At 39.5% G+C, this 15,568-nt stretch overlaps 1 protein-coding gene across 1 annotated transcript in view; it reads left to right on the forward strand.

Annotated features, from left to right (window-relative positions):
- Positions 1-11,960, forward strand: part of garnl3 (GTPase activating Rap/RanGAP domain like 3) — a gene marked incomplete at its 5' end in the record, with an annotated part of 56,650 nt that extends 44,690 nt beyond the window's left edge. The window contains 3 exons of the mRNA XM_077241834.1: positions 9,888-10,106; positions 10,622-10,739; positions 11,680-11,960. Of these exons, the coding sequence (XP_077097949.1) occupies positions 9,888-10,106; positions 10,622-10,739; positions 11,680-11,830 (488 nt within the window). The remainder of the gene's footprint in view (positions 1-9,887; positions 10,107-10,621; positions 10,740-11,679) is intronic.
- Between the last annotated feature and the right edge of the window lie 3,608 nt (positions 11,961-15,568).

A 15,568-nucleotide genomic window follows, 5' to 3' on the forward strand; every position in this document is an offset into this window, starting at 1 on the left:
ATTCAAGCCCTGAGACTCCAGAACAGGAGTGACAGGACTCTCTCTTGCTAAGACAAAAGCTTAGCGAGAGTCTCCAAGAGTTTCATTAACATTGCAAGAATGATAGACGCATTTTGCTGATTAATGTTCTTCTAAATTCAGAAAACTGTTTACGTGCTGAAGGTAGGCTCTGGGACAGTCGCTCTATGTCTTTAGGTCCAAGTGCTTTTGCAACAGTTTGGATTTGGACAACAGAAGAGTTGGGAGGAACACTTTCAGTTCCCTCAATTCCCTGCGATCTCTTTCTAGCACCACACACATTTACTGAATTTACAGGCACATCAGTTACTGGGCGGAGAGCCGCATCTGTTTCAAAGAACGCTCGTAAGTCAGGGTAAATGTTATCCGGCTGACTAACTTCTTCTACATCATTTTTTTCTATAGGTTTGTTGCGGTTCAATTTCTTAGTCAAAGAAGAAATTCTAGCACGTAGCTCTTTGTTCTCTTTTTCTAGTTCTGAGTTATGCTGAGACTGTTGTGTAACTACTGCTAAACCAAATTCTCTGTGACAACAGATAATTGCTTCCACATTGTTCTTGCGAACACTTGCTCCTAGAACCTTTTTACACTCTTCTACAGACCAAATCTTATCTGGATGAATCTCATATTTCTGTGTTAGTACTTGTCTAACTTTTTCAGTGACTATTAGATCCATCTGTTCTCCTAACAGTGTTTTAAATTCGCTATCTGACCACAAAGGAGTAGCAAGACCACCTTTTTCCGTTGTTGGAACCAGCCGAGCATTTTTTCTAACCATTTTGTGATGTTTCTTTATCACACAATCAAAAACACTAAAACTTCTCTGATCAACAGAGGGTACACTTGTTAACACAAATCAACTATTGTTAAACTTCCTTGTTTACCAACACATCACAAACTATTAGCATGTTACGCTAATCTTCCCTAAAAGAAAAATGCAAAGGATCTTTCACCTTCTTAACTTTTAGAGGATAAAACAAACAAAAACACTAAATCTTCTCTGCTCAAAAGAGGCTACACTCGATAACACAGTTAACCTTCCTTGCCCAGAGCAAAGGGTAACACACAAAATATTAGCACGCTACGCTAATCTTCTCTAAAAGGAAATGTAAAGGATCTTTCACCTTCCTAACTTTTAGAGGATAAACACATCCCTGTTTGAACAGCGGTTCACCAATATTAACACGTAATGTTAACCTTCCCTAACTTTAGAGGATACCTTCTCTAGCAACGTAGAGGCTATACTTTCATCTTTAAAATAAACTTTTAAAGGGCAACTTTGTTAGTCAGACACTGCAGCTGTCTGATAACTGTTCTCTGACGGCGCAGAGGATTGTACTGGTCTTCAGCATGGACGCGGGAAGTAGGGGTGCTGCAGGTGCTGCAGCACCCCCTGTTGGCAAACTGTGATGACAATAAAATGATAGCTTATAAATATATCTTTGGTTGTTGTTTCTGTTCCACAACATTTTGTATGTCATGTTTGGGGTGTGGGATGAAGAGAGGGATATTTTTAGTAATTATTTAATTAAAAATTATTTAATTTATCTTCAGTTTGTAGTATTAGCCAATCAGGTGTCTTGACGCAAATCACGCGATTACGATTCAGCCTACGCAGCACAAAAAAAAAGCAAAAATACACCTAGTCTAAAAAACTGCTAGTGATGATTAGTTAGCAATGTCTCAAAAGAGAATTTCGGATTTTTTTCAATCCAACCCCAAAAAACCGAGGCCGAGGACTAGCGAGAAGAATTCTCCAACTGACTCATCCAGAGGTAACGTAGGCTACGTTACAGCCCCTACGCAGGACAAGCTAGCTTCTGTCGTTCCCGGTGCTAGCCAATACGATGTTATGATCATAGACTGTAAAAGGTTATGATCAGTAGCGTACTGTGGGGTTTCAGTCAGTGCTTCAGAAGCTACTGAGCCTCTTTTCTTTCTTTATTTATTATTTAGGCCTACTTTAATGTATTTTTATTTTATTTATTTATTTTAGCCTACTTCTTTATTACATTTCTTTCTTATGCAATGATGCTTGTATTTTGTCTGATTAATACATTTCGTATTTTGTAGGGAAGGGCATTTCAAGCAAAAATAAGATTCGACGATCGCTGGGAATTTGATTATTACAGTCTATGATTATTGCTCAAAAAATTATTCAAGACACACACACACACACACGCTCACCGGTGACACGCGTTTGCTCCGACACATTTCTCTGTACTGTAGGCCTACGTGTTGTAGCCATTAAAGTTAAGTTAGTTTCATATTTATGTTTAAATAATAGCCTATGTTATTTTTTTCATTTCATCTATGTTGATTATATGAAAAGTGAAGGGTAGCCTAATCATAAGATGCGCAATATCGAGAGACATCATTTTGACCACTTTATTAAGTTTTGTTTTGTATAAAGCCTTTCTTTAAAGTGAATTTCGTTTTGTATAAATTGTATCTTAGTTTTAATCAATGTTTCATCAACCAATTACCTGGATTTAAATAAATAAGAAGCAAATAGGCTATAGCAGACAATATAATTAGGACATGGATGCGCCGACGCGATATAACTTGCATTGCTCGTTATTGTGCTACAATGTGAAGAAAATCCAGCAAAACGTGCCGGCGACCTCAGAGGGTTAAACGTAAATAATAACATGTATTATTATTATTATTATAGGTGCACTGAGGGGAGAAGGAGTTGTGGACACTATTTTGTTGAAAGCAAAAGCGTCTGCATCAGCTCTCACCCTGAAGTGGCCAAAAGATTCAATTTTTGTGTGTGTGTGTGTATTTGTTTTCTGATTTTAACTAAAGATCGTTGCAGTGCTTGCATCACTCCCTTACTCCTCCTATAGTCCCTATGGCCACTTGTCCTGCTTGAATGCAAATGGATAAAAAAGTTTTTGAGGGAGAGTAGTAATAATTCGTTACATTTATGTAGCGCTTTTCTAGGTAGTAATAATTAATAGATCTGTTTAGAAGTGGACTTTTCCTATAACCACGTTCCTGTAATTGCTTGGTCGGAAAAAATCCCCAGCACCCCCTGTCGAAAATGACTTCCCGCGTCTCTGGTCTTCAGTGGTTCTTTGAATAGAGTGAAACTCACCAAATCGTTGTTTATACGGAAAGGATTCCGTCTGGAACTCAGTCAAAAAAAGTTTGTTCTTTGTTGAGCTTTGAAGTTTCAGGATTCAGTTCTGGAACTCAGTCTTTGTTGAGTGGAGATTTCAGTTCTGGAACTCAGTCTTTGTTGAGTGGAGATCTCAGTTCTGGAACTCAGTCTTTGTTGAGTGGAGATTTCAGTTCTGGATTCAGGTAAGATTCTCTCTGGAATGCAATCAGATCTTTGAGCTTGAATTCCAATCTGGATTCAAGTGAAGTTAATTCTATCCGGCTCACGGCACCATCTGTAGTGAACTTTTTCCTTGTAGAAAAGTTAGAAGCTCAGACCAGGAGACGGAGGAAGTTTTCCAAGCAGAAGTTCTTTTATTGCTTGTCGGTAGCTGCAGTCATTCCAACATCGTCTGACTTCTTGAGTCAAACATTGTAATATATATACATTATAAGAGGGAGGGATTACATTGTGATGGTGGAAACTCATATACAGGTTTAGGAACCGGTATTAAAAGAGAGAGGGGAAAACTTATTCAAACCCTGAGACTCCAGAACAGGAGTGACAGGACTCTCTCTTGCTAAGACAAAAGCTTAGCGAGAGTCTCCAAGAGTTTCATTAACATGTTTCATTTAACTTACAATAGAAAGAAAACCCGTCTGACAGCTGTATATAGAGCACAGAATAAGACAGGAGTTTCGTGCTCCACAGCTGAATGCTAAATTCAAGTTACAGAACTTTCTCAGTTTATATATGAAACTAAATTAAACATTTGACAAAGTTGTATTCCTTCAATATATATAGCGTATATATGCACACACACTATATGTATATAGCACAAACATGTTGCATGAGCATGAAATCAGCATATTAAATTGATTTCTGAAGATAATTCAGCTTTGCCATCACAGGAAGAAACTCAATAAAATTATAATAATATTTGACAATATTACTTTTTTAACTATATTTTTGTTCACGTGCCTTGCTCCTATATATATATATATATATATATATATATATATGCCTATATATATGCCTATATATATATATGCATATATTATGTATTGTGCTGTCCCATGGAGCAAAGATGTCTGTGGAATACTCAGTGTATTCCAGACACATGCATGTATTCATAACGAAATAGTCCTGTGTCTGATTATGAAGCTCTAATTATTCTAAATGAACTTAAAGGGGAAGCATTCTTCCCTGCCTGGAAATCTGTATATGCTGTTGGACATTGTCATGTCTCTAACCAAAACCTTGCTCTTTTGTCTAACATGACTAAAGTTTTCAAGATTATTGTTTGTTGCTACTAAATATATGTGTGAATTATTTTCTCCAAATTACCATGCCTGTGAAAAATATCCAAAGCATAGTTAAAAAAGGTTTAAAAAGATTAACAAAAAAATGTGAATACAGTATTCAAAATAGCAATCACCAACATACTTCATATGCATAATAGCATATATTATTTCTTATTTTTCTTATTAAAGCATCTTACCCAGACAAAAGTAGCATTTCTTTAAGGTTTATGTAATGTGCTTTAGATTTTTACTGTGTTGTTTCTTTATTATCTTTATTTATATATTTTTGTTGTTGTTTGTTTATTTTTTTTTATTGAGACACCGTTGAAGGTTCACACTTTATATTGATATATTAACCCTATTGTGTTGCAGTGGCCTAGAAGTTAGTGCCATTCCATCATTTCTTGCTCTCACTCTTACCAAAAGTTTCCCAAAACCAGGTGATTTTTACATGGATGGGTTCATTAGTATTAGACAGATATTAGACACTCATTTTCTCAACAAGTCTTTAAGCGGTCTACATGATGTCAAGTCATTGTTTTACAAGACTGAGTCAAGAGTCAAGTCTTAAACTTGAGTCTCAAGTCTAGTGGATAAAGATGAGAATGAAGTGTTGTACATGTCAAAGTGTTTGGTTGTTCCCTGGGTTTAATACTAGAGGTCCTCAGTTTTCACGGTGTCTATGCATTCTCACTACAATTCCCATGATCCTGTCTGTCACTGATTGTTCATTGCCTTAAAGCTGTTTCTCGTCACCTTGTTAGCACTTGTGTATATATACCCTGTCTGTTAAAGTGTTTGTCACGGAGTCCTTGTATTATGTCCCCACACTTCCGTTATTTGTATCTGACTGGCTCTCGTTTGTATTTTATGTTTTGGATTGCCTTATTGGACTTTTGACCCTTGCCTGGACTGGTGTTGTGAGTACGGATTACCCTATAATTAAATACTGTGTGTGTGTATCGTGACAGAAGGACTCCGTCATGCAAAGATCCAGCGGTATAGGTTTTCGTGTCTCTTCCCCAGCCCCCGAGAGGGAGAGGAGGCAGCAGAGGGGGAACTCTCGGTCTGTAGAGCCAGAGCTGCGCATGACTCTATTTGAGTGTTTTGCTTTGTGGGTTCGTCAGACGGAGGAGAACATGGCGGTCAACTCCCCTAAGCCCCCTTCCAGCAGCCCAGCTGATGCCTGGTCAGCCAACACCCCCATCCATAGACGATCTTTTGAGGGAACTCGGTTGGCTACGTTTTCTGGGACCCGCGGAGGTCGCAGTAGAGGAGGTGATAGAGGTGAGTCCCGGCATCACGCTCCACTTCGGTCCCTACTCAACCCTGAGTTCCATCCACTGCTGGTTCAGCCCATCATAAGGACATCACAGCTGGTCTCGTCCAGCGTGAAGCTTTCACTGCCGGTTCCGTTCAGCCCTGAGTCTGCACATCGCCATCGGAAACGGCGGAGGTGGGGGACGACCACCAACCTCCTCAAGAACCCGGAGGCCGTGCCTGAGCAGCCCGCTGTTTTCCCGGAGGTCGTGACCGAGCAGCCCGCTGTTTTCCCGGAGGTCGTGCCTGGGCAGCCCGCTGTCTTCCCGGCGGTCGTGCCCGAGCATCCCGCTGCCGTTCCGGAGGCCGTCCCCAAGCAGCCTGCTGTCTTCCCGGAGGCTGTGCCCGAGCAGCCCGCTGCCGTCCCGGAGGCTGTGCCGGTGCAGCCCGCTGTCGTTCCGGTGGTTGTCCCTGTGCAGCGCCGCTGTCATCCCAGAGATCGTTCCGGACATACCCACCATCAGTCCGGCCATGGCAAGGAGGGCTGTCTTCCTCTTTTATGCTGTGGCAGTACTGCATGCTTGGAGGAGACACAGTAGGTCTGCCGACCCAGAAACTGTTCAGGTCACGTCTGCCGATCCAGAGACTGTTCACGTCACGTCTGCCAATCCAGAGCCTGTTCCTGAGCCTGAGCCGGTGTCTGTTCCTGAGCCTGAGCCGGTGTCTGTTCCTGAGCCGGTGTCTGTGCCTGAGCCTGAGCCTGAGCCGGTGTCTGTGCCTGAGCCTGAGCCGGTGTCTGTGCCTGAGCCTGAGCCGGTGTCTGTGCCTGAGCCTGAGCCGGTGTCTGTGCCTGAGCCTGAGCCGGGGTCTGTGCCTGAGCCTGAGCCTGAGCCGGTGTCTGTGCCTGAGCCTGAGCCGGTGTCTGTGCCTGAGCCTGAGCCGGTGTCTGTGCCTGAGCCTGAGCCGGTGTCTGTGCCTGAGCCGGTGTCTGTGCCTGAGCCTGAGCCGGTGTCTGAGCCTGAGCCTGAGCCTGAGCCTGTGCCTGTGCCTGAGCCTGAGCCGGTGTCTGTGCCTGAGCCTGAGCCGGTGTCTGTGCCTGAGCCTGAGCCGGTGTCTGTGCCTGAGCCTGAGCCGGTGTCTGTGCCTGAGCCTGAGCCGGTGTCTGTGCCTGAGCCGGTGTCTGTGCCTGAGCCGGTGCCTGAGCCTGAGCTTGAGCCGGAGCCTTAGCCTTAGCCTGAGCCTGAGCCTGAGCCTGAGCCTGAGCCGGTGTCTGTGCCCAGGGCCGGCCCGAGGCATAAGCGAACTAAGCGGACCTGACCACCAAGTGCGCAACTGCCCATAGTCAGTTTTCAGCGGTTTTAGCCGCAGGGGAACTTAACCTTCTAGGTGTAAGGGTAGCACTTTGAATAAAAAATAAACATAGCAGTTTGTACTCTTCTCGCGCACGACCCATTCCTATCTACGGCAAGCCCCGGGGGCAAAAATAGATTGCATACACACATACAACGAGCGCCAGTACATCATTACCGGTATTATAGTAACAGACTATAATGTACAATCCAACAAAGTCTGTTACAATAATAATAATACAAAAGATTTTGAGGACAGTTACACTGTATTGAGATAGTTGAGAAATAATAATATTTTTACAGTTTTAAACAAGAATTGTCATTGTTGAACCCTTGCTCTTATTATGTTTGTGATTTCTCAGTTTTGTCATTATTTTAGCAAATAATTTGTTTTATATGTTTTGAGACAGTTTGTTTTAAGAAGTTTAAAAGACTTAGTAAAAGAGTAAAGTAAAAGTTACAACTTTTTTATTTAAGTAGGCATCTATTTTTTATTAAGTATTTATTTTTTATTAATACATAACCTGACTCTGTATTCATTTATAATGCATCATTATTGCGTGACATTTGTGTCAATAATCGTCAAGCACAGGTGACTTTGCGTAGTGGGAGGGGGTCCCCAAATCAAATTCTGCTTAGGGCCCCCAAAAGGCTCGGAACGGCTCTGTCTGTGCCTGAGCCTGAGCCTGTTTCTGTGCCTGAGCCGGTGTCTGTGCCTGTTCCACTGCCCTTGCCGCCCGAAGGGTCTTCACTGCCCTGGCCGCCCGAGGGACCTTCACCGCACTGGCCGCCCGAAGGACTGTCGTCTGCTCCGCCCTGGCCGCCCGATGGACTGTCTTCTCCGCCCTTACCGCCCCATGGACAATCTTCTCCGCCCTGTTCCCTGGGTTTAACACTAGAGGTCCTCAGTTTTCACGGTGTCTATGCATTCTCACTACAATTCCCATGATCCTGTCTGTCACTGATTGTTCATTGCCTTACAGCTGTTTCTCGTCACCTTCTTAGCACTTGTGTATATATACCCTGTCTGTTTCAGTGTTTGTCACAGAGTCCTTGTATTATGTCCCCACTCTTCCGTTATTTGTATCTGACTGGTTCTCGTTTGTATTTTATGTTTTGGATTGCCTTATTGGACTTTTGAACCTTGCCTGGACTGGTATTGTGAGTACGGATTACCCTATAATTATATACTGCTATTGGATCTTACGTTTCCTGTGTGTGTGTATCGTGACAGTACATTTGTGGTGCTGTGCATTTACCCTATAAACTTCTACTTCTATCATTGTAAATGTGATTTTGTTTGTTTTCATGCTGATTGATAGCATTGAAACAAAAATCAATATTGTAACCGATCAGTCTTTTCTGACAATTAAACTTTTTCAGAGAATGAGATCATCTCATTCCTGTTCTGACTCAGTAGGCTTTATTTTGTCTATCGGGTTAAACTAATGGCGCTTTTCCACTGCATGGTACGGCTCAGTACGGTTCGGCTCGGTGCGGCACGGTTCGGCTCGCTTCGCTTTTCCACTGCGTGGTACGACGCGGCGCGGCACGGCTCAGTTCGCTTTAGCTCGGTTGCTTTTCCACTGCAGTTAGTACCGCTTCAAAGTGGGTGGGATTATGACTGATTGTTAGTTTATCCGCTCCTCGGCAACCAACAAGAGGAACGTCTGCACTTCTCGTCCACTGACGTGATGTGATAAGTTTCCTGATACAAGTAATTTGTCTGTCTGAATGTGAAAAAGAAGTGTGACAGTCAAAGCCAATCAGAACATAGCTAATGTTCAATTTATAGCGAGAGTGAGATTTTGGAACGATGACATTTCACAAAAAGGCGGGACTACATAACAGTGCAACGCTAATAGAGACATGGAATAGTTTGTTAGCAATGTTGCAGTACACATGGGTGTTGTGTGTGTGTGTGTGTGAACATATATTCAAAAGTTTCGAGTCAGTAAGATTTTGTTTTGTTTTTTAAGAAATTAATACTTTTATTCAGTGAGGATGCATTACATTGATAAAAAGATGAGTAAAGAAATGTATAATCTTCTATTTAAATTATTTATTTTTTTAAACATTCTTTTGGACTTTCTTTTCATCAAAGAATCCTGAAAAGCAGTTTCCATAAAAATATTAAGCAGTTGTTTTCAACGTGATAAAAAGTTTCTTGAGCACCAAATCATCATATCAGTATGGTTTCTGAAGGATCATGTGACACTGAAGACTGGAGTAATGATGCTGAAAATTCAGCTTTGCCATTACAAGAAAAAATTACAATATAAAATACATTAAATAGTTATCTTAAATTGTAATAATATTTCACAATATTACTATTTTTACTGTATTTTTCATCAAATAAATGCAACCCTGGTGAGAATAAGGGACTTATTTCAAAAACCTAAAAAATAATCTTACTGACCCCAAACATTTCAAATGTAGTGTGCGTTTACTAATAGACTGCTGTGTCTGAATTGTATTAAACTGTGTTTTTAGTTACCCCACTAATACAGATTTAAAATAGGCTTACCTGTGGGTGGGTGAAACAGTTGTTTTCATTTAAGCTAATAATAAGCTAATTATAAGCTAATTATAAGCTAATAAGCTAAGCAAAAGTGTGGCACCAGCAGTGACTCTGACTGTATTTCCATATATGTGTCTTTAAACACAAGGCGATGTGTATATCTGTTATGTTTTATTCTGTGCAGAGTAGATATTAATGTGCCTTACAGCAGCTCTGCTCCTAGATCGACCACTGTGGTAGTTACACCATTTATTCTAAAGTCTCATTCTTTAGCCTTCCCTCTCTTCTTTTCTGTCCCTTTCCAACCATCCCTTTCTTTCTTCAAGGTGAAGCTCCCTCCAAACACATCTATAAGATTCCGTTGAGTAACCTAGTTGGACGGAGCATAGAGAGGCCCCTCAAGTCTCCGTTGGTCAATAAAGTGCTCACGGCACCTGTCCCAAGTGTAATCGGCCCCGTTCCCATGATTGCAAGCACAACCTCGCTCTCGCTGTCTCGCATGGAGATCAAAGAGATCGCCAGCCGCACACGGAAAGAACTGCTGGGTGAGTGTCTCTGAATTTGTGAGCTCTTGAACTGAAAGCTATGATCACGTATGTGTGGCACAGTGGGAGGCCACAGGATAAGTGTCTCTCTTTGGATGTGTTTCTAGGGTTGGACAATAAAGCTCCAAGTGGTGCAGCTTAGTACCATTTATTAACGTTTTAATTGCGTGTGATAAAAAAAAACTGCAATGATACTTGCATACTTGATCTGTTGTAATGCTCGTTCTGCAGTCAAATTGAGATGAGATAGACATTTTTCATTATGAAGTGTTGGAGCGAGACATTCTGATCACACATTACATAAGCTGCTAGATCCACTAGGCTGCCACACTTCACACCCCACATACAAACACATACACACACGCGCACACACACACAAACAAGAATGACTAAGTGGACTATAGGAAGCGCTATTGCACCTCCTGCAGGTGCATCTTTAATGTCATCTTAAAAAGTCTGCGTAAAATACAGTAGAATAAGTCTGACTTTGTCTATAAACTCTGTACCTGTTGTAGGTTTAACTGAGGAACCCAGCAGTAAGGCAGACGGTAACTCAGTGAAACAGAGAAGAATGAGCAAAAAGAACAAGGAGGAAGAGCAGAGGAGAACAGCGGAGATCAGCACCACTGAACAGTAAGTGTGTGTGAATGTTGGGTGTTTGGTAGGGCTGGGAGATACATATTGAATATTTATTATATAAATAGTTTGATTTATTCCATTGATTTATTCAATTAATTTGAAATCATGTATTGAAATAATATATTACTAATTATTAATAGCAATATTTATTGACATATGCTGTAAGTTTGGGGTCAGTAAGATTTTTTTAATGTTTAAAGTTCCATTTCAGTTCAATTCACATTTATTTGTATTGCGCTTTTCACAATACATATCGTTTCAAAGCACCTTTACAGAAAATGTTACAAGTTATCTGTTATCAGAGTGTGACTCTCAAAGTAATGGTCATATGGCAGTTCTTAGACAAATTATGCAGTTAGTTAAGACATCTCTTATGCTCACCAAGGCTGCATTTATTTTATTGAAACTAAAGTAAAAACAGTAATATTATTACAATTTAACATATCTCTTTTCTATTTTAATATGTAATTTATTCCTGTGAGGCAAAGCTGAATTTGCAGGATCATTCCTTCAGAAATCATTCTATTATGATGATTTCTCAAGAAATATTTCTTATTATTTCTTATTAAAATCAGTTGTGCTGACTTATATTTTTGTGGAAACTGTGATGCAGTTTTTCCTGGATTCTTTGATAAATAGAAAGTTCATCAGAACATAATTTATTTGAAATAGAAATCTTTTGTAATATAAATATTTTACTGTCACTTTTTATCAATTAAATGCATCCTTGCTAAATAAAAGGTAATTCATTTCTTTTAACATTTTTTTTTTTAATCGTACTAATCCAAACCTTTTGAGCAGTAGTAGATATTGCATAGGCTGAGAAAATTGAGCAATACTTTTTTTTTTGCTATATGCAGCTATAAGCTTTTTTCTGCATGTTAGATGCAAGTATACCAGTAATGCATACTGACTCTGAGATATCTCCAATCAGAGTGGGAATGGAGTCTGTAGAGGGAGAAACTGACGTCCAGAGGATTTGCTCATCTGTCTCTGAGGTAGAGCCACGAAAAGATAGCCCACCCACGGCCAGCCCTTTTACCATATCCACATCTTTTGAGGAGGATATTTTGGACCTTAAGTGATGACAATCACAGTCTGGATTAAAGTGCACCTCTCACCTTACAAATCATCTTACCTTTTACTTTATATCATTAGTTTTTATCGTGTTACATTGAACTTTGTGTTTTTCTTATTCTGCCCACTCATTTGTATGTGCAAATGAATCCCCAGAGCTTTAAACTAAAAGGAGTTTACAGTATAGTGATGTCAAAATTCACTGTGTGTGTGTGTGTGTGTGTGTGTGTGTGTGTGTGTGTGTGTGTGTGTGTGTGTGTGTGTGTGTGTGTGTGTGTGTGTGTGTGTGTGTGTGTGTGTGTGTGTGTGTGTGTGTGTGTGTGTGTGTGTGTGTGTGTGTGTGTGTGTGTGTGTGTGTGTGTGTGTGTGTGTGTGTGTGTGTGTGTGTGTGTGTGTGTGTGTGTGTGTGTGTGTGTGTGTGTGTGTGTGTGTGTGTGTGTGTGTGTGTGTGTGTGTGTGTGTGTGTGTGTGTGTGTGTGTGTGTGTGTGTGTACTCTTAAAGATATTAGTAGAAATACAACAAAAATGTGATTATCTGCGATCATTTCAGAATTCTGCTCAAAGAAAAACTGACCAAAAATGTTACAAAACCCCCAAGAATATGAGTTAGTCAAAGTTTGATTTTGATTAATGACACACATTCTCCATCAGCTTTGGGACAAATATGTAGCTTTGTAGCAAACCTGAAGCCATATGAACAGAAATAGAACATGTAAACAATTTTGGCGTGAAAGTTTTGAGCCAAAATCTAAGGTCAAGACAAAATAATATTACTTTTTACTCAAAAACCTGATTGTAAGATTGACGCTCCTAAAAACAATGACATATTTTTTAACTCCTTATTTTGTGTTTTTAAATGTTTTCTATGTTTGTGATTTGTACATTGTGTGATTATTTTAAAGTTGTAAAAAACTATATGCATCTTGGACCAGATGCACATGAACATATATATATATATAGCCTATATATATATAAATATATATATATACCTTTCTCGTTCTGTTGTATTATGGAGAAATAAAACTCACTTCTTGTGTATATCAATGTTATGGTCTAACCTGCCTTCACCCTTACCATGCTTTTAAACTCTGACATGCAAACCCTTGGCAGAAACGGCAGGAGACTCCCACAAGTGCCATTTTCTACTGCACACATCAACCACTAGCGCCCTCTATCAGACTGACCATGAGTTACATGTCATGAGGCAGAAGCCAACAAAAATCATTAAAGAACACAGTTTGGTCACAGCTGGTAAATTTGCAGCTGTTTACTATGCTAACAATAGCATCCGCTTTTACAGGTACACAGAAAAGGGCTCTGGATCACCTGCATGCCTCCCTTCAATCCCACTACAAAAATATAAGGGATTTGATGTATTAATGGTTTAGAATTAGGATGTATTATCTTTATTTTTCTTATGAATTTGGTACAAATTGAAAGAAACCGCCTGGAATTCAAGCCAGGGTCACTTAGATTAAAGCTCAGACTCTGGGTTACTCAGCAAAAATATTATATAGATAAATATATATATATATATATATATATATATATATATATATATAATAAGGACGTTTAGATATTTTGACTGGAGAACAATACAAAAATCTGAAAATTATTATTGCCGTGTAATGTGTAATAAGAGAATACTGATTCTGCTGTTTACAGTTCAAACTCAGATATGTTTAAGAATGTCAACAAAGTGACACCAGAACACAAGAGCCTCAGGAACAGCACAAGAGGAGGAGTAAGTGTTAAACTGCTTAGCTGAATGCATGCCCTCCCCCCCCAAACACACACACACCCTATACACACCTCAACCTTTCTTCATCTGAATGTGAACCACCCAACACTCACACTAGAAGCATTCTGAACTAAAAAGGGAAAACTTGGAAATATTTTTGTAAATGATAAGTTTTACATATTATGTATTAGCTTTTAGTGGTTCTTTGAGGGGAATAGAGTGAGCTAGAGACTGATGGAATATATTTTTCTGTTTATTTTTTTCCTTTGGCATATTGTCTTTCCTCCTCCCTCTGTTCACTCTCCTAACTTTTTTTGCAGTGGTTTTGTATCTATATCAATATTAGCTGTTTAGACTGTTGCAGAAACTCGGTGATATCGGAAAATAAACAAAAATGAATATAAAAAAACACCAAGTGTCTTAAAATATTGTATTGCCATTGTTTTTAATGCCAAGTATTACTTGTAAATGTCTGTGTTTCAGATGTGGCCTCAAAAATATTAGTATTATAGCATTTATTTGAAAAAGTGCTGTAGCCCACTGCTGTAGTTAATATTGTCAATTGAAATTAAATAAATATTTATGAAATTTGACCATGCAGTTTGTTTTTTAACAAGTGTAAACAGCAGACAACAACTACAGACAACATTTAGATCATATATTGACTAACATTTATCTTAACATTTTTGTTGTGTGGTGTTCCAATATTGAATTGGTTGCTTTTCCACTAAAACAAAGATACACCTGCCACTAAAATGATGCATAATAATGCTATCTAGGTAGGCAGCTAAATAGGTTGTCAAGGCTGCAGAGAGTTGGGGTCAGCAATTTATTAATCCCAATTTAGGAACCTGTAGTTTATGTAATTTAGTCATTTAAAAAAGTTATATAAACTGACCAGTTTGAGTAGTAATTCAGCACTTGCGGTTAGTTCGGTAGAATTAAATATCCTCATTCCTTTATATCCGCGGGACTCGCGTGTGGCGCTGATATCTGTCTCTCATTAGCAATCGTGACCTGCTTCATACCACAGTCATGTTAAAAACATTAATGTATTCACTCATCCATAAACATTGTTTCCCATAAACATTATTAGATCCATCGGTATGATGACAAGTTCCATGATTCCGCTTATTCAATGCGTCAGAAATCTACACCTTTGTTATTGTAAGAGATAAGCGACCCCTAGCAGTGAAAAGAATAACATATTGTAGCTTTAACTTAGCAAATAAGCATTTATGATGTGAAAAACTAGTATTTCTAAACAGAAGTTCCACACAGACCACACAAACCTTCTTTGTCTCATATTTAAAATAGAGTGGTGCAGGTATGACATCACTTTGTAGGCCAAAGCGTGGAAGCGAGTTTAGCATTTTAGCACTTCAGGTTCCATCGAATGGGATTTTGGTTAAATGGCTGAAATAAAATATGTGGTAAACACAACCTCAGGACACTTTCACGTTTTATTCTACGACATAAAATACATCAGAATTTCCCCCCTCATAATTTTTTTAAGCTGTTAGTTGTCTTGAAAAAGGTGGTTGCTAACAGTGGCTAAATGAAACAACAGAGGCTGTCGGGAGATCACGCCAAACAGGTAAACTCAGATCGCTTTTAGAGCCTCATTATGATTATAATTGAGTTCTTATAAATTATTCTAACTCAAACGTTCTGGGTAAATGTTTTTTAAATAAAAACTGAAAGAGTTGTCAGAAGCTTATTGATAGTGACGTTGAATTCGTGGGACAGTGGTATTTGTTTATAGCTTAATACCTTTAGATTTTTACTTCTGGCAACTGCTTTTAGGCTTCAAAATTCAAAAAAGTTGTGTTCATCTGTGATAATTATCTTGATGGACAAAACGTCCAAGTATCATAAACTTGTTGATCTGAGAGCTTGTTTTAGTAATAATACAAAAGCCTATGGGAAAATCCTATTGGGTTTTTTGTCAAGGGAATCAGTGTGATGCTAACGGCCAGAAAAGATTTGGGTAACAAACCATTCC

The sequence above is a fragment of the Siphateles boraxobius genome, unplaced genomic scaffold (assembly GCF_051911475.1).
Source record: "Siphateles boraxobius isolate OS27281-9 unplaced genomic scaffold, OSU_SipBor_1 24, whole genome shotgun sequence".
NCBI lineage: Eukaryota > Metazoa > Chordata > Actinopteri > Cypriniformes > Leuciscidae > Siphateles > Siphateles boraxobius.